The 18971-nt window shown below is 38.8% G+C and overlaps 1 protein-coding gene across 1 annotated transcript; it reads left to right on the top strand.

Annotated features, from left to right (window-relative positions):
- The first annotated feature begins 8639 nt into the window (after positions 1–8639).
- On the top strand, positions 8640–16319 carry LOC140925104 (uncharacterized). Its single transcript, XM_073375053.1, has 10 exons — positions 8640–8742; positions 10170–10414; positions 11429–11630; positions 12047–12166; positions 12538–12600; positions 12858–12955; positions 13657–13854; positions 14468–14721; positions 15007–15200; positions 15525–16319. Exons 1-10 carry the CDS (start codon positions 8691–8693, stop codon positions 15755–15757), a joined length of 1659 nt encoding a protein of 552 aa, XP_073231154.1. The 5' UTR covers positions 8640–8690; the 3' UTR covers positions 15758–16319.
- The last annotated feature ends 2652 nt before the right edge of the window (positions 16320–18971 follow it).

Raw genomic sequence — 18971 nt, forward strand, 5'->3', positions numbered from 1 at the left:
AAATCTGGATCAGTTTCCTTTAACTTTCTGTTTAACCCTTTAAGCTCTAAGACTGATCAGCATCAAATTTCTCCTTGTAATATCAATGCTTTGTAAAACAGAGTGGTCATGAGAATTACGGACATGATCAAACAAGATGTATTTGCTTGATATTTTATCAACTTCTCCCACTACTTCTGTAGGAAATGAATAGGGCAACAAATGAAAATTCAAATTTTGATCTTAAGGTTGAAAGGGTTAAACTGCTATTGGCACAGCAGAAAGGATCAAGTAAGATGACAGTTGATGGCGGATAGGAAGTTGAAAACTGGGACGAAAAGCCATTTTTTTAATGCCACATGTAATTTCACTACAAGGGGTAGCAACTGTTAGTCTTCATATTTTATGATTAACACACAAATCTATTTAGCGATTAAGATGTCTAAGTTTTTTTGGCTTTGTTTTTCATTTACCCATTTCCGATAGAAACCTCGGAATAACTGATTACCTAAATATAGCGTAATATAATTACAATATCTACTCAAAACATTTCTCGTTAAGTCATAATATTGGGAGCAGCTCCAAATGCATTGAGGTTTATTGCGCAGTAGCTAAGAACCACATACGCCAAAATATCAAACCTCGTATTGTAACTAATACCCTTTAAATTTATACTTATTTAAACTTTTATGTCTAAAAACATAACACCATGACATATGCAGAGTACTAATTGAAAACATGGTATTAGCTGAAATACCACTAACTCTCCTTTAACCATAACAACTTGGCTTTATCTTAAGATCTGTCTCAACTGAAAATATGTTTGTCAAATATAAAGGCCATTAAAAATATAGGTAGGGTACTTTATTTACTATGTCGGAAGTCACGCTTAAGACAATCAGTTAGATTGCCGAACACGTGTAGAACGCAAACCACGGATTTGGAGCAATTGAGGGTTGTTTAAGCCTGTTTTTATAGGCTCGAAGGGGCTCCGCCCCAATAGGGTTAGCAGAATTTTGGTTTTATATTTCTAGACATAATAAACAAGCAAGACTGTTTTTATTCAATGAGAATGATTCTGTTTTTCTGCTAGTGAGAAAAGCAAATGGAGTCAGAGTTCTTCCAGCTGGAGTGGAACGGAACATTTGACCTTTTGGGTACTAGTCAAGATTCCTTACGGCTGATCTACAGTGGACTCCTGGGCGTTTTTGCGAATGTATTGGGGCAACAAATGAGAATCTAGATTCTGGTATTAGAGTTTAAAGGGTTAACAGTGCATCATGCCATGTTGAATGTTAGAATCGTGTCAAACGAGAATGAGAAAGGCTCTATTGGGTTCATGCGTTCAACAAGTTGATTGTTGAACAACAAGAGCTGCGTTATTTCACTTCTTGAGCAACAAAGGTTGAGCCGCGTGTCACTGGCCACTTATGTCGTACCGCGTCATTTATTTTGTCAAGAAAAACAGACTTCCTGCATTCATCCTTAGTCGTAAGATGTCATTATCCTTGTATTTAGGGTATACATATTACTTAAAAAACAAGTAGACTGCCTGGATTCGATTTAAAAAATATCGAAGTCATCGAAGATGCTTGCCATAAAAAAAAAAAAAAAAACAGTAATAGCCATAGTGTTTTCAGTTGGCTATGTAAATGTATTCCGCATCAAGTTCATTGCGGTGAATGCTTCAGGAGAGTATGTCAAACAGTTGAGTCAGTTACGTGATGGTATTCTATTTTGACGGAACAACTTAACTTTCAATTTATTTTGCCACTATACAAAATGTTGTCACAGGTATAAAAAGGCTATAATCAGAAGGAATCTCCGGGCTGAGGTAATTGCATGGACGTTCAAATTATACATTCAAATTATACATATCTTTAATCTAAGCTTTTTGCTGATCCAGATCTTCAAGAGACCACTCCACGGTCTGTCTCTGTGGATACGCAACTATGAACATTTTCAATGCTCTAACCCCTTCGGAGAGGTAATCACTTGATTTAAATGACGTTCTATGTCCTAAAGCAAAAACAACTTGTCGATAACTACTCCACTATTGTCAACAAATATCCATACACGACCCCCCCCTCCCCCCCCCCCCCCCTCATTCGGCCACACACCGATCCAGGATGTGGATACTGATGCATCCTAATTATGAGAGCGTTATGGACTAGGACATTTGCATTGAAATAAAGCAAAGAGACAACCGGAATACTATCTTTTTCCGTACTGACGCAAATGTTGTCCTTCTCAAAACTTATTGCAGTCAAGCCTCTTCTTACAAACGCCTTTGTTATACAGACATTTCTCTTTTACGGACAGTTAAGTTTCACCTTTAAAATACGTAAACCTTTGTAATGCGGACACTTGGCTTTTTCCGTTTCCCTTGGGTGGCGTCCTTATACAGGAGGTTTAACAGTGTTACGAACACAGTTTGTTAAGTACGTGACTTTAACTATCGTCGATGGCTTACGGCAAAAGCTATCATATTGAAAAATGAGGTATTTTCCTGGCATGAACCAAGTTTAGTTTTCCAACCTAGAACCACACCGAATGAGAATTGGAGGCTGTTGGACTTGTACAGTACAGAAAATTGTTAGTTGACCAAACAAATTTGAAGGTAGTGTAATCGCTCACGTCTATTTTATGTAATTTTGTGACTTACAAGACGACGACTTTGAGTGGGTTTTAATCATGAAACTAATCAAATCGGCTTCTTTGAAAACGCGTAAGTCGCCATCGGATATTGGCGGGAAAACGTAGGTGGAGGACATACTGTGTTCATTCTTCGCGCGCTTTATAAGGGGACGCGCTTAGGGAACTGTAATAACTTAAACAAAAATTTAAATAGCAAGTGACACTCTCGGATACCAACCCACGACCTGGCCAGTAACGTGCGCATGCGCAAAGCCATATCACCCGGGCAGTCAGCAGCCACGGACTGGAACTGTTGTAAAGTTTCACCATTAAGAGCGGATGTCAGTAAATATCGACCAGAGGTCTACAAAAGTGAAAAACCGAAAATTCTCAAAAAAATTCACAAAGTAGCACTAGGTAAGCTATTAACATAAATGTAATTTTTACTTCGATCCGATAATTATTTTTCACCTACGGGGGGGTTATTGGTTTCGCGGCTCTCGGACCGGGTTTTCCAGGCCCGAGACCTTGTGTCACAAAAAAATCGTTGTAAAATTCAAATCCATTGTAATGCGAACAACAAATAACTTATTCAGAAGAGTACATAATTGCACACATTTTAAGTGGTGATTTACTCAGTTTGAACGAAAATGTAATATTTTGGAGATTTTTCATTATTTTCAATAGTTTGAACGTTTTCGTTCAATGAAAAAATGGCAAATTTCAAAGCCCAAAATCGTCAACTGGTACCTCGATTTCAGTAACGAGTCTTATACCACGTTAAAGAGCGTTATCTCTTCTTTCAAAATCTGTTTTCAAAACTATGGGCAACTTAAAAGAAAATTTTTGAGGCCAAAAGATACAAGTAGTACTTTTCTGAAATTTGAGCTTTCCAGACTCGGCCGGCCGATGCTAAAAACTCAGAAAAATGCAATCAGAAATCAGTTTGAGCAACAGTGGTTTAACGTTATCAGCTGTCAGAAACCAACACGTGTTTATCGAGCGATCTGATAAAATTTAAAGCCGTTTTCCAACAAGAAAAGCAGAGTTTAGCCATCTTCTGCTACCAAACGCACGAGTCACGTAAGGTTGTCAAAGGGCAAAGCACAATAATAAACTTCAAAAAGCACAACGTTTCTGCGTCCAGGAATAAGGCTTTAGCGAACAGAACAATGCCTACGAGTGTATGTTTCATACCTTAGCATGGGTTTCCTAGATAATACAAATAAAAAACATCCAGCATCGGCAAGAGCATCTTCGTCTGCTCTCAAACGACGGAGATTGCGTTACTTTTCACAGATTGACCGCTTACCACCTGTTTTTGGGCTCGCATTTCGACGGAACGCTTGCCTCGAGAGGCGCGCAGCATGGATCTGAACTCTTCTTCACGATACATTGAACTGAATTTATCAGAAATATGCCACCACTACCAACAACACGAGCTTTTTTCGGGTATTTGTCGTTTTGTATACGAAAAGTTCGGGTAAGCAGATTCACGCAAAAACCATTTGGCTTAAAAAATGTGTTTAAAAGCCCACCCTGGATTTGAAGCGATAAGTATTTCCTCGAAATAAGCTAAAAAGTACCCAGTTCACGTGGTGAAAAAATGGATGATTATAGAGGGATTATCGAATTCTTGCCTAACCTGACGGATTTCCCAATTTCCCGTGATGTAGGATTAGGGGTAGGAAAAAAGCCCATAACCTGCTCCTGTCGTTGTAAATTTCCTCAAGATCAAACATTTCAGTAAGAACCGAAAAAAACAGCTTAAAGGAGGTGCACACACCTTGACCTAGCCAGGGAAAAGGGGCTTCTGATTGAGCTAAACTGTCATTGATGCACGGTGCAATTAGTTAGACCTGTTACTATCCCCCTCACAACCACAGGAACAAGTCCAGTCATTTGGGCCCGGGGGTGGGGAGTACTTTGAAGCGGTCCTGTCAGGGACTTACGGGGGTAGGGGGTGGGGCAAATCGAAAATAACTTCTCTCAGGAGCCCATCTCTTTGTTTTTGTGAAGTACATCATTTCTCGCACGGTTGACAAGGTGACGGCGGACGCCATAGCTGTGGAAAGGCCTTATTGAAACATGTCCCGGCAACATGCAGGGCAGTACAAAATGGACGTCAACACCTTGAATCAACTCCATGAACAGGGAGAGGCGATAAGTCCCATCTCAAAAGATACTTGATGTCTAGACGTGAATAGTCTGTCCGCAGTCATTTTTCATTTTGTATATCGGGACCATTTGACAGCGCACGAGTGAACCGGAGCGCAGTAACGAGCCCTAACCCCACCCCATTGCCCTTGCGGTCAATAAATCATCGCGTTTTTCATTTTTTTTATGCGCGTTCGAGAGCCTCCAAAGGGAATATTGAGGGTCTTTGTACAGCTTCAGTTTATTTTACTGACAAAAAAGAAAAAAAAAACAAAGCAAAAGACAAGTATACAGAAATACGCAGAAGCAATGTGGTGACGAAGCCCAAAAAACAACCATAAGGCTTAGGTCATCCCCTTTTCGTTCGTTTAGCGTCGAATAGGTTTCCTGGTTTTGGGTGGGTCGGTCGGTGGGGTGAAAAAAAAATCACAAGAAATCTGAGAACAGGAGGCCTGAAAATCATTGCCGTGGAGCCTGAAAACAACAAGACATGGTCACCAAATCGACACTCAACATGGCGGAAAATGTGATGGTCAATTTCATAAAAAAAGGCCCAAAAAGGGTAAAAAGCAAAAAGGATACAGCACGAAACGTTTTATACCTGTAAATGCTGTTATAATGCTCATTTCTTAGATTAAAAGAATTAATTTAAGTCCAAAAAAAATAAACCTTGTCGTTTCTTTTTCTTGCTTTTTTAAAAAATGCCAAAAAACTGGGTCTGTTGGACAACACTAAACGAAGAAAAATTAATATAGGTATTAAGCTCCCTTAAAGTATAAGTATACAAGGACAGGATCGAACGTATACTGAGTAACTAAATGATCAAAATTTGATCAAAATTAAATGAAAGGCTAAGGGTCTAAGCGCCGTCTGATAACGAAACGGTAAACAAGAAGTGCTGCCTGTCATTTAATAGAGACGTGAAATACTGGGTGGACCACATCCTGAACTCCTGCGAAAACCGGACGAATAGTACTGACATGTATTGAAGATTTAACTCCATTTAACTTAGAGAGGTAGGGCCGGCTTGACAAGTATTGGGGATTCAATTGCAAATAACAGCCGTAGCCAGGTGACTTTTTCGGCGCGAAAATATCCCGACTTTGCTGGGGAGGGGGGTGGGGGGGGGGGTTGACGTCGTTGTTTTAAGCACTTTTGGAATACACAAATTTTTCGAGATTGGAAAAGGTCATTATTAGGATACTACACCCACTTTTATGTTTTTCTTTCATTAGGATTTATTTATTTATTTTTTAACCTCTTGAATTTTTATCCCGATACTCGTTTTCTGGTTACTCCGTTACTCGTTACTGCGTTACTCTGTTTAGTAACACCGTCTGTTGGCACCCTGTTTGCATTTGTTATTTGTTTTACCATCTGTATTTCGCACACATGAAGTAAATGAAAACTAAATAAAGATGTCAATACATGTACTAGACTGCGAGCTGCCTCTCTTTTTCTTCAGATTTACTAAGGGGAGTGCACGCACGTGCGAGCGTTGAGCGGCGAAGTGGCGAGACGCGAGAAACGAGGGCGGCCTCTCCCGTCTCGCGCCTTCAGTCACGCGCGTGGTCATTTGCTTGTCTCGGGCGTTTTGCTCGACGGACCAAGAAAAAAGAGAGACTGCTCGTAGTCTATACATGCACAGTGGGTTGTGTCCTATTTATAATCAATTTTGAGCACCACTTTCTTCAGGGATCTTTAGTCTAATAAAGAAATACTGCAAACTAGTATGGTCACAGACTGTAAGGTTTGTAACTGAAAATGGCATTCAGCATTTGTGATATCATTACTAATCCTCTTACAGTCAAGCAAATTAAGTTTCAAGAATTGAGCCTAGGAGACATTCATAATTTTGCCTTTATTCTTTTTATTGTGTGTTTTCACATGACGTCATGGCGGCCATGTTTGTGTCCCAAAACAATGAAACGGCGGCCGTGTTTGTGTCCCAAACCAGTCCTGCGGGAGTTGAACTCTTTTCTTACGTAAACGCTTTCTTTTGTTCCAATAAATTTGCATAGATGCTGGCCACGTGAGTGAAAACACAGAATATGAATGATTGTATCAGTATGTACAAACACATGTCATCGCATATTTTTTGTATGATAATGATAACCTTTTTAATTCAAAATATGAAAATCTTGTCTTTGTTTACAAATCTGCTGTAATCAGGGAGGGGGGGGGGGGGCAACATGTAGCGAGACCCCTTTCCTTTCTTATGACCCCCCTCCCTCCAACTACTTTTGTTTAATTTAAATGTTGTGTCACAGGTGTTACTTAGGTGCAAACTTTTGGTTAAATGCGTGCACATTTTATTACATTGGCATGGTGTTTAGTATTTCAGTGCTGTCATTTTATAGTGACGGATATTATTTTTCTTTCCATGTTGTTGATATACTTCAGTCTTTTGTGTTAGCAATTGTTACTGTGGTAGATCCTAGTAGTACCCCGTTTTTCCCACTTTGGATATCTTGCACTTAATTTTTTATCACAGGTAAATTTTATTTTTCTTTTGTTTCAACTCCATTTGCACGCATTAAAATACCCAAAACAAAAGAAAAAGAAAAATTACCTGAGATCAAGAATTAACTACAACAGATATTCCCTTTCCCATCAACTATTTTTCCCTTAACCTTGGTTCCCCAATTATAATTTAGTACATCTATGAGATAAACTGTATTAACTCAAGCCACCAAAATATGCAAATCCCTTGGTATAACTGTGTTCTTGGGGTAAATAGGTTGACTGACCTCAGTGTATAAGCAGTTTGTTGCCTAGCTGTTCCAAATTCCTCTAAACTACAATAATCCTAACATCCACCCACACCCACACACACACACACTAGTCTTAAACAGAGATATTTATTAATTTGACACTCAAGTGTAATAAGAACTATGGGAATATTCCATTGACTAGAATCAAAGTGCCAGCTTGGTGGCTTCTACATGAAAGTACTCATGCATTTCTCCCACCACTTTTTTTTCATAAAGGGTAGCTGTTTTCAAAATGTTCAGGGTTTATATGTATTTAAAGTTAATTTCTTATCTTTGAGGAAAAATATTCAGGTGCTTTCATTATACTCTCAGAGGCTTCACATGCATCACATTATCATTTTACTTGGTGTAACTTGTTTGTTTTCAGTCAGACTTCAAATTAGGCCATTTTTCATTCATATATTTTTTCATACATGTAAATCTGACATTTGTTATGTGCAATCGTCCACAGGCTTCATGCTTCTGTATATAACCGATGAACTATTTTGTAATTAACTTGTGATTACATGAGTGACACTTCTAGTGCCATGTCACGTCTATGCGAGGCCACATTTTGTTATTAAAACATGTCGGTTTTAATTCGAAAAATCTATTTCAAAAAGTGGGGAGCGTTGGGGAGCGTTTATACCTTGGCATAGAACAATCTTTGTAAAAACACTTAAGACTAGTTTCTGTCGTCAATGAGCACTATGATAGAAATTATAGCTCTCCAAACAACAGGTTCAAATTTCATGCTCGTAGAGGATGAATCTTTGTGCTCCGTGTTTTAGATTGTAATGAGGAATGTTGATTATTTTTCCTCACAGAAAAAGCCTAAATGAGTATAAATTTATGTAATTGTGGATAACTTTCTCAGAAAAGAACTATGTCTATCGAAATATAAAGCATATAACCAGGGAAATTTCTCGACCTTCGCCGCCATCTTGAAAATTCTACATCCACAATGCATCGCAATCCCAGTGCGCACACCGCCTGAGGAGAACCGAAAGCAACAATGTAAACAAACTCTTGAGTCGCGCTTAGGTTGTTGCTTGCCCTCCTCGGACAAATTTATCGTATGAAAACAGATTACATGGTGTATGATTACCACACCTCTGGAGGTAGAGAGCCACACTTTTATCGGAAGAGCTTCGAAAAATATCGATGGCTGCCGCGGCAAACGTTTGTAATGTCAGCGTGCAAGAAACCATTCATGGTGAGTTGTTCATGTACAAGCTATATACAAACCTTCGCCATTTTGATTTTCGTTACATCCATTTGGGACTAAAGAACCACTTCGCACATGGAGTTATACGTTGAAAATAAGACCAAGGGAACCCGAAAAATCGAATAGAATTTTATTCGCGAAATTACGTAGACGGCGAAACCGCCTTTGCCATGTACAGTCAACCCTGTCTTAACGGACATCTCACTGCTCTGAATGAACGTTTGATTACACAATAAGAAAATGATTCCACTTTTTTGACAATGTTCCAGTTTTAGCTGTTTTGCGTAAGTGAACCAGACGTGTATTCATTACGAATAAGTTCAGCTACGTTTTTTTTACTGGTGTCACGTTACCTCGACACTCTGTAAAAGATAATCAATAATATAACTGGTCTAAACACATGTACACACACACGTGAAAGCAATCTTCGTGTTAAGTATAAGTAGAAAAGGCAACTAAGTCAATCTAGTAATTATTTAGTATTGTCATAAATCATGACTGAAGATCAAACGTTGAGTTTTCGAGTGAGAAGCTAATGGCTAAATTCGATTTGGTTAGCCAAATTCAAATTAATATCTGTGCTGAAATTGCGCCGTTTCTCGTTTTTCCTCGATTTTGAAATACGTCCTATGGTAAAAACAAGAAGGCCTAAGCGAAAAATAAATTAATATACCGAGACGGAATCGTTGTTTTATTGATCTTCTTTCATGTAGTACACAAGGCATTTTTCTGAAAGTATTTATTTTTAAAACATCTGCAATGCAAGTAGTTCAAGACATTTCGGGGATTCCCCCAATGGTGACATAAATTTAGTTTCCAGTCTCCTTTGGGGTTGTTCCCGGTCGTCTTTAATCTAAAAATAAATAATCTTAATTAATTTGATGTTATATTTTTAATTTTACATATGCGTCGCCTCGTTCACATTTTTACGCACTCCTTGCTCGGGTTGTAAAAGTTTATTACGGAGCTTTATCCAACCATGACGCAAATAACAGTGGAAGCGCAACAACACCTTTTACGGAGAACGCAAACAAACGATGAAAAATTTATCTTTCTCATTCTACTGCTGAACTTGGATGCAGTGCCAAAGATGACGTTTTGGTTGCCGTGGCTATCGTGGTAAACTGATCCACCGTTTGATTTTTGTTTTCTTTCTTTTTATTTTTTCTCTTACTCGTCCTGCCGTAAGGATCAGTTTACTGTTTTTTTTAAATTTGATATTGGAGATTTTTCTGATCCAGGTCTACCCAAGATCCGCTGACCTCACTGTTTTGTTGCTGTGGTTTTACCTATATTTAATATTTTTTTTACTTACAATCCCTATTGTACATTTACTGCATGCGACGATAATTGCAAAAGTTGGGGCGAGCAACATTGTTAAATTTAGCATCTTCTGTCTATTTTATTTTCAAAAGCCCCTCATCCAACAACAAGTACACTCAGGGCAAGAAGAGCCCGCATCGAGATACTGCACCAATGCAGACAGCTGTCAGACGACATTCGTTTTAGCCAATCAAATGGATATCCTGTAAATCCGTGCGTGACACAGACTTCCTACCCCTTCCTGGTGGTGCAGTTTGTTGTCGCGGTCAAGGATGAAGAAACGAACGAAATCTGGGAATGTAACGCGACTCCAGACTTCCATCAAATTCTTATCACGGTAGGAAGCGTGTAAACAGATAGAGTTAACCCAAACAATTGTTCGAGTAACCGTTTATCGTTTATCAACCGTTTATCTACTGTCTGGTTGTACTGTCCTCATTTACCAGATATGTTAATTGCTCAATACTGAGCATTTGGAGCTGTTTCAAAGTGTAGCGACGAAGTCTTCAAAGTATCTTTAATATGTTTGGCGTATCCTTGTCGACCATGATAATTTGAGCGATTTTGTGTCCGCCTGTTGCAAAATATTTGAATCACTCAAACTTTCATTTTGGAGCCAAAAGAACGGAAATCCAGAACGTTAAGATACTTCCACGTTTCTTTAGTATTCATACAAATTTTACGCTATTGTTTATGGGTATACAGAAAGTGAAGCTCGCACTGATATAGAAGCGACCATGACATGAACTGTTAAAAACAAGCATGGTCTTTTCGGATGCGTCACTACTTTGGACCTTCCAATTAATCCTCCCCTCCCCTGCCCTCCCTGTCGCCGTCCCACTTCCTGTACGATCCCTCGTGTAAGTTGTTTGCAAACGCCAAGATTTGCTATGCTTTGTAGGTAGCGCGCTGAGCCAGAAGTCTTAATTTCTATTTTATTTTGAAAGTGTTCGCCGCACTCAAAACCGACAGCTGACCTGTCACCTCTCGCTTGCTCAAAGGTGACCCTTGATACATTTTATTGCTTCTTATATAGTCACACTAACCTCCCAAAGAAAATAGCCAATTATAAATTTTTCAAGACTCCATTGTCTCGCAATTCCCAGAAGAGACTTGAAAAGAAAACCAAACCAAATAGAGAAAAAATGACCAGAAAGCCTCGGAGTCATGTTTTAGAATTTTGATATATCGAACGTGGGCTATTGACCTCCTCCTCCGCCGCCGCCCAGATATGTGGGTCTTCACGCTCGTTCGTAACAACAAAAAGTCAAAAGGGAAGTGTATTTGACAACTAGTAGATATGAATTTCCTTTTTTAAAAATTTGAATTCTTTCTTTCTTCTGTTTTACAGAGGGATAGAATGTTCAGGATTGCACCGGAAGTAAGTGAACCTTGCTGCTTTGTGTTGTCTCAAAGCGTTGACTGCAGAAAAAAGCCTCTTCCGCCATATGCTGGAAATCTAGTATTTATGTTGCCAGTGAGGCATGAGATGCCTTCTCACTACGCTGTTAGAATTAAGCTGTGCAAAGGAGTAGACCCTCGTGATTGCCAAGGTACTTTTACGCAACCAGATAGTTACTTTATATTAATCAGCGGTCAAGAACCCAAGGAGTACTAACTAAAATCTTGTAAACCATTTCAACAAGCCAGCTTTTCTTTTAAAATAAACAGTGCGCTTACAGCACTAGCCGAACTTTACCAGAGGAGGAGCTTAGAGCCAACTGAGAAAAAGGGAGTTCCTGAAAACCACTAGGAGCGTAATTTCTCCTGTGTTCAGACCTCAGGCGCACTACCAGATTGTTGGGCTGTTTGACATGTGTGCTCAATACACCAGCCCACGAAATTTGGATGGTTTTAAAGTAAATCCTACCAATGAAAAGGGCTACAAGTTTAAGATACGTAAGTTTCAAAGGCTGCTTACTGTATCATATGTACCAGCTGCAATAACATTTTTTTGTTCTTTCTCTAGTTTTGGATGAGCTTCAGTTCCTCATTGAATCACACAAAAGAGGCTCCAAACTGTACGACTTTCAGAGCGGAAGAACAATCACAGAAGTGGAAAAGCCAGTGCCCAAAATTCAGATGCAAGGTATACGGCAGTCTCCTTTGTTGGCTTTTGTTACCCCCGACTTTACCGGAAGGCACAAGATCGCATCGACTGAAACCAGGGGTTTGGTTGTAGGGTTTGGTGTAGTCTTTCTTCTCGGAAACCTCGTTACTAAAACAACCATGTATCACTACTATTCAAATTTTGGAACATGTACTGTAGTCTTGAACACAGAGTAGCTTGAGGAGCGCAGAACATTAAGGGAAGGAAAGTTTCCAGCGTGACCCTCGTATCCAACCCTTTCTCGATCCGAAGATGTGTGAATTACCCCACACCTACCCCACCCCCCTCCCTCACTTCCCCGTAAAAAATGATATAATACAGTACTTCAACAAAAATATTGTTTGAATTAGGTGTTCTCGCTGGCGAAATGGGCAAAGCCATCAGGATGCACTTTCAAAACCTCGGCGATAACGGTTTGTATAAACTATTTTAAACTTGTTTTGCGTATTCAGTCCGGGGAAGGCGATTATCTTGGGACCAATATATCTCACGAACTTTGGTCAGGAAAAGTAGACGTGTTTGAAACACTTGTAATAAAAAAAAACTACTGAGATCAGAATAGGTGAAATACCGAAAGGGATCTCCCCTGTGCGCTATGTACTACAATGCTTTGTATTCCGATCATGCTAGTTTTCTGGAAATAAAGAAAAACATCGATGACATTTCATAGGTGAGTACAATCAGTTCCTGAGAGATCAAGGCAAACTTGTTGCGCGGGTAAACGGGAAAGTCAAGTATCAGGATCTCCTGTCAGCTGTTTTACTTGAGGTAAGAGAATGAATCGAGGCAATGGATGATTTTAATCAAACCTGGCTTTTATCAGAGGATTTGGTTTACTTGGATATCAAATGAGTATTTGGTGCCTCTCGGTGTTTGGATATCAGATGAAACACTCATTCTCGTGTTTGATTTTCTCGATGTTTTGATATCAAATGAAACACTCTTAGTCGTGTTTGATATACCACTTTCCATTATCTGGATAACAGATAAAACTTTCCTTCTCTTATTTGATATATTACTACTCGTTGTTCGGATATCAGATGAAACATTCATTTACGTGTTTGATTTATTTCTTCTCGGTGTTTGGATATCAAATGAAACACTCCTTTTCGTGTTTGATATAATACTTCTCGGTGTTTGGATATCAAATGAAACACTCCTTTTCGTGTTTGATTTAACCATACTCGGGGTTTGGATATCCGACGAAACACTCATTTTCGTGTTTGATATAATACTCCTGGATGTTTGGATATCAAATGAAACACTCCTTAGCGCGTGTAATACACTGATAATTCTCGGGGTTTTATCAAATGAGTATTGGGCGCTTCTCGGTGTTTAGAGATCAAATAAAACACTCCTACTCGTGTTTGATAGATTACTTCGAGGTCTATGGATATCAGGATGTAACACCTGTTCTCGTGTTTAATAGATAACTTGATATGTACATCATGTTATTTTCTTTCCTGAAGGACGCAATCGTAGATTTTGGGCAAAACAAAATGGATGATTGTCTGGCGAAGTGTTGGGAGGTCCAAGCTCAAGCAATGCGTCATAATTCAGGAAACTGGCCGTTTCTTTTGACGAAAGCGTTTTACATAATCTCTGCTGTGTACCGGAAGGCAAAAGAATTCGACAAAGCTGACGAATATATGGAAAGATCCTCTGAGGTAATTACCTTAAGAATTAAGTTGATTTATGGAAAAGCGTTTGAAAAGTTTGTTTTTCTTGTAAAAGAAATTTTTCAGTTTAATACCCGGATAACACCATTAAATAGTCGCACCCAGTAGTTCGCGAAACCTTGTATGAGGTTTGGAACCAAAAGTGAACTGTCCGTAACGGAGAGGTGTCGGCGTGTCCGCATTATGAAGATGTCCATATTAAGAACTGTTTGGACCCAGGACTGTGCTTTATTTTGGCGAATCAAGCCGAGCCCAAAAAGGCTGAAGACATAACAAGCCGAGTCCCTACCCCTCTGCTTCTATGTCCAGAAATGCAGGCCAAGAAGATGAGCGTACCTTGTTATTGTAGTCATAAAGTTTCCCCACGAAAATTTTTGTCATATTCGAAGTGATATGAAAAAGGGGTTGGCAATTAAGATCCCACGAGTCTTCTGTAGCTCAATGGTAGAGCATCTGGACTATTAATTAACCAGGTCGTGGGTACAGCTCCTGTTGGGAGTACTCGGATTTTTACGTTCGAGCCCGTGTTACTGACTGAAATAACATCTTTGTCGGGGTTGGTATTTCTTTAAAAATCACTGTCCTTTTGATTTGTCTCAAGTGTTTGGAGCCTGCTTTTTTGAGTGAGGAAACCGCTGTAAACAGATACAACGCGGCTGCCCTAATTGTGGAAAAATCAACTACACGCGACCTGACACCTGAAGAAGAACTGGAAGTGGAGAGACTCTTTGAAGAGGTGGCGGGAATTTGGTCGCAGCAGAGAGAGAACGAAACACTGAGATGCGTGATAAGGAGCTACAACAGAATGATCACTTATTTTTTGAACACATCTCACTCGGCGTTTCCAGATCTGAGGTTCGTTCCGTTGAACTATCATTAAAAAACACCTCGCTTTAATATATCGTTTTATAAATTCCCGCCCTCATAATAAATGCTCTCCCTGTCTCCAATAGCCTGTTCTAGGCTCCAAGATAGTGGGGAAAGAGGATCGGAAAAAAATCCGCGTGAGGACTGTGAGATTTTGGCACAGGCCTAGTCTCCAACATATCCTTGGCTTGAGCGAAGCGTGCAACGTTCAGTCCAAAGATTGACGAATTCAAGGATGCACTGACCTGAAACGAACGTTTTTTCTCTTTGTAGGAAACTTGTCACTGAGACGAAGCTTGCGAAAGCTGATGAAGCCATTCAAAAGTTCGAAAAAAACTTACTTCCTCATTCTCCCAAGAGGTTGGAAGCCAAATTCCTCATCGGTAAAGCCGACTACTACATTCGTCGAGCTACTAGGAAGAGAATAGATATAACGCAACATCAGCGAGCTACTGATTTTCAGACAGGTACATTAAACATTTATTTCGCTGTTATGGACTGTAAAGGCAAAACCGTGTACTCCTTAGAATAAGTGCTTGAGTAGCCCTGCTTTAATGAAGTGGATTAAGACTGCATGTACAGTTCAAAGGATAAAACCACTACCTTGTCAGTTAAATATAATAAGAAGCCCTTGACTGGATCTACAGATCCAATGAAATTAACGCTTAATAGATTTTCACAGTGCGTAGGTTTCAAAAGTTGATTGAGAAGTACTCGATCTACAGATAGTGAGATTTTCCACGGAATCAATCTCCTCTTGATCACTTCATATTTTATTTTTTCATCTATAGCCACCACTGTCCTTGAAGAAGCAATGCGAATATCTCAGCAACTCAGAATGCAGAAGGAGATAGATGGGATACGAGACCGAAATGAAACCATTCAAAATCTCACTCGGAATGGTTTAGATTGGCTCAATGAGCGACCACCACAGAACCCGCCACCTCCCCGTGACCCTCGGGAAGTGAACACCAATGATCTGGATGATTTACTACAGAACATGTTCATTCAAGAAAACGAATAAGACGGGTTATCGTTTGAGTAGAATAGTGACAAAAGCCGGTAAATGATGTAAGGGGAATTTCTCGTGCGCTTAATGTTCGAGAGCTACGCTCGATGAGCGTATAGACCATGGAAATGAGAGGCTAGTGGCACAATTTTTTTCCCTCTTTCTTACGCGCGAGATTTCCGAGAAGCTTCATCGGAAATTGATGTTGAAAACTCTGCAGTGAAACCACACTCGCCTGCGACTCGTGGTTTCCCTTCGAGTTTTGACGTCATTTCTTTGATCGATAAGAGTATAGACCATGGAACATTATCGACGATTTATTAATTCGAATTAGAAGGTCTTTAATTAAGTGAAAGATTATGGATTTTATTGAGTGTATGTAATATTCATTCCGAACAATGGAATTCTGGGAAGATGACAATATATTTGTTTATAGTCTGGACTGTTTATGTTAAATATTTTCCTTCCCAGAAAACCGTTGATTTGTACACCGTTTTTCTCGTGGCAACTGTGGCTTTTTTAGCCATAGGTTACTAAACAGATTTATTTTGTTAAATATTGTCGATGGTATAATTAGACGGGCATACAATATTAAGAATTTTTTCAGTTTTTTTTTAGTTTTTTGAAACAAAGTGTGAGGTGCTTGTATAAAAAAGTCTTTATTGCAAGAATTTTGCCCAGTTTAAAATTCTTGGCTGAGAGGCAAGATATATAAATCGTTGGTGTGATGTCTAACGACCTTACATTAGTAATGTAGATATATAATTATCGTTAATATGTCTGTTATATCACAGTAACACACAAACGTTGTTTGGTTAGCAAAATCTAAAAAGTCAAGTAACGAATTGTTAAACGACGCGAAGCCAGAGGCTTTTAACCATCTACAGAGGTGTTTGAATACCAATGTGACACTCTAACGAGTGTTTGACTGTACCGTCTCGGACCACGCAGAAATAACACAATAATTCTCTAGAGAATTTTAAGTCAAACGTTTGCGAAGTTGTTTTGTAACAAGTAACAAGTAAGCAAAAAAAGGTCACGGTTAGTAACCGTTTTCCTTTTTCTGTTGGCGATTTAATAAATAAATGAATAAATAGATAAATAGGCGCGTGCGTACAAACATTATTTAAGTTTATTTATAATGTTTGTTATTGATACTCGTTAATAATGCTTGCACATATCTGTGTTTTTCGTAAGAAGAGGTGTGATACGCGTTATAGACTAGTATTTAAACGCATTATTTATGCATTGCTGTAAGTTATAGCAAGGTAAATTAATGGCTCATTAACACGTATCGCCCTTTTCTTTTCTTTTTTTTTAAAAAAGATGCATTTTGTTTGGTCACAACCACAGTAAGGCAGGAGTGTACCCAAGGGAGGGTTCATGGGGTTTCCAGAACCTCATCCCTACCCCCTTGTCTATGTATAGTAAGCGAGAGTCATCCGTTTATCTCATGATTATTCAATGTAACCAGGACTTCGACATCGATGCTTTCTATAACATGTTTCGCCCAAAAACACCCGCGAAGCTTGCTGCACGTTGACGTTATGTTGAGAATTGGCAATCAATGGGTAAGCATCAAGAAAGTGTTCTTCTTAATGTGGCGTGCACATGTCCTCTGAATTGCTAAATTTATAATTTTATACTTTCTTGACTCATAATTTCAGACGCCATGGACGAGTTAGAACTGAAACCACCCCCTGTGAGTCTGGGTAGGCCCGGGCGTTCGCGTATTTCCTGTTCAGCCAAACATACAGTACTTGATATTATGTTTTCGTTTGAAAACACCTCCAACTTAATGTGGATGTGGCCTGTATGTACTTCACAAAGCGCTACCCTTTTGTCGCCAAGGGTTGATTATGCATAAATAGCGCCAATCGTAGTAAAATTTAGAAGTCTCTGTGGTAAAATACTGTGGTGTGTCCTTTTAAGTGAAACCTTTTTGGAGGCACTTTTTAACATCATAAACATGTGGTATTTCTCTTGAAGTTTGACTTTGGCTACAGATGGGCATCGTTTTTGAAAGAATCCATTTTGCATTGTGAGGGGTATTTTATATCAGATGTATACATATCTAGTAAAGCATTTCAAGATATCTATCTCTTTTACAAGCAACGTTTGTTGGGGCTTGATAATTTTAGAATTTCAATTTAAGACTAAATGCACTAAGAAAATAAAGTTATGTAGTTCCAAACTATTTTGTTCCATATAATGTATTTTGCACAAATTCTTAATAAAACTGTAACTTACCATCTCGTCCTAGCTATGCTGTGTGTATTCCCTGACTCATTTCCAATTCTCCCATGAGGTGCTATGTGGTGGTATATCTTTCATCTTTTACTATGGACTAAATTGAAATAAATATATCATGGAATTAAAGCTACTGAGTAATAATTCCTTGTGCTGTTTGCCATGTTGCGGTGAAAGTTAGTGCTAACTTTTAACTCAAAGATGAAATGTTCATTCCTTTTCTCGTTGCAAAAATCATTTTACAACAAAAAAGCAAATCTGGATCAGTTTCCTTTAACTTTCTGTTTAACCCTTGAAGCCCTAAGAATGATCAGCATCAAATTTCTCCTTGTAATATCAATGCTTTGTAAAACAGAGTGGTCATGAGAATTACGGACATGATCACACAAGATGTATTTGCTTGATATTTTATCAATTTCCCCCCACTACTTCTGTAGGAAATGAATAGGGGCTACAAATGAGAATTCAAATTTTGATCTTAGGGGGTTAAAGGGTTAAACTGCTATTGGCACAGCAGAAAGGATCAAGTAAGATGACGGATGATGACGGATGCGAAGTTGAAAACTGGGACGAAAAGCCATTTTTTTTAATGCCACATGTAATTTCAGTACAAGGGGTAGAAACTGTTAGTCTTCACATTTTATGATTAACACACAAATCTATTTAGCGATTAAGATGTCTAAGTTTTTTTGGCTTTGTTTTTCATTTACCCATTTCCGACAGAAGCCTCGGAATAACTGATTAGCTAAATATAGCATAATCTAATTACAATATCTACTCAAAACATTTCTCGTTAATTCATAACATTGGGAGCAGCTCCAAATGCATTGAGGTTTATTGCGCAGTATAGCTAAGAACCACATACGCCAAAATATCAAACCTCGTATTGTAACTAATACCTTTTAAATTTATACTTATTTAAACTTTTATGTCTAAAAACATAACATCATGACATATGCAGAGTACTAATTGAAAACAT

This window comes from Porites lutea, chromosome 14 (assembly GCF_958299795.1).
Source record: "Porites lutea chromosome 14, jaPorLute2.1, whole genome shotgun sequence".
Taxonomy (NCBI): Eukaryota; Metazoa; Cnidaria; class Anthozoa; order Scleractinia; family Poritidae; genus Porites; species Porites lutea.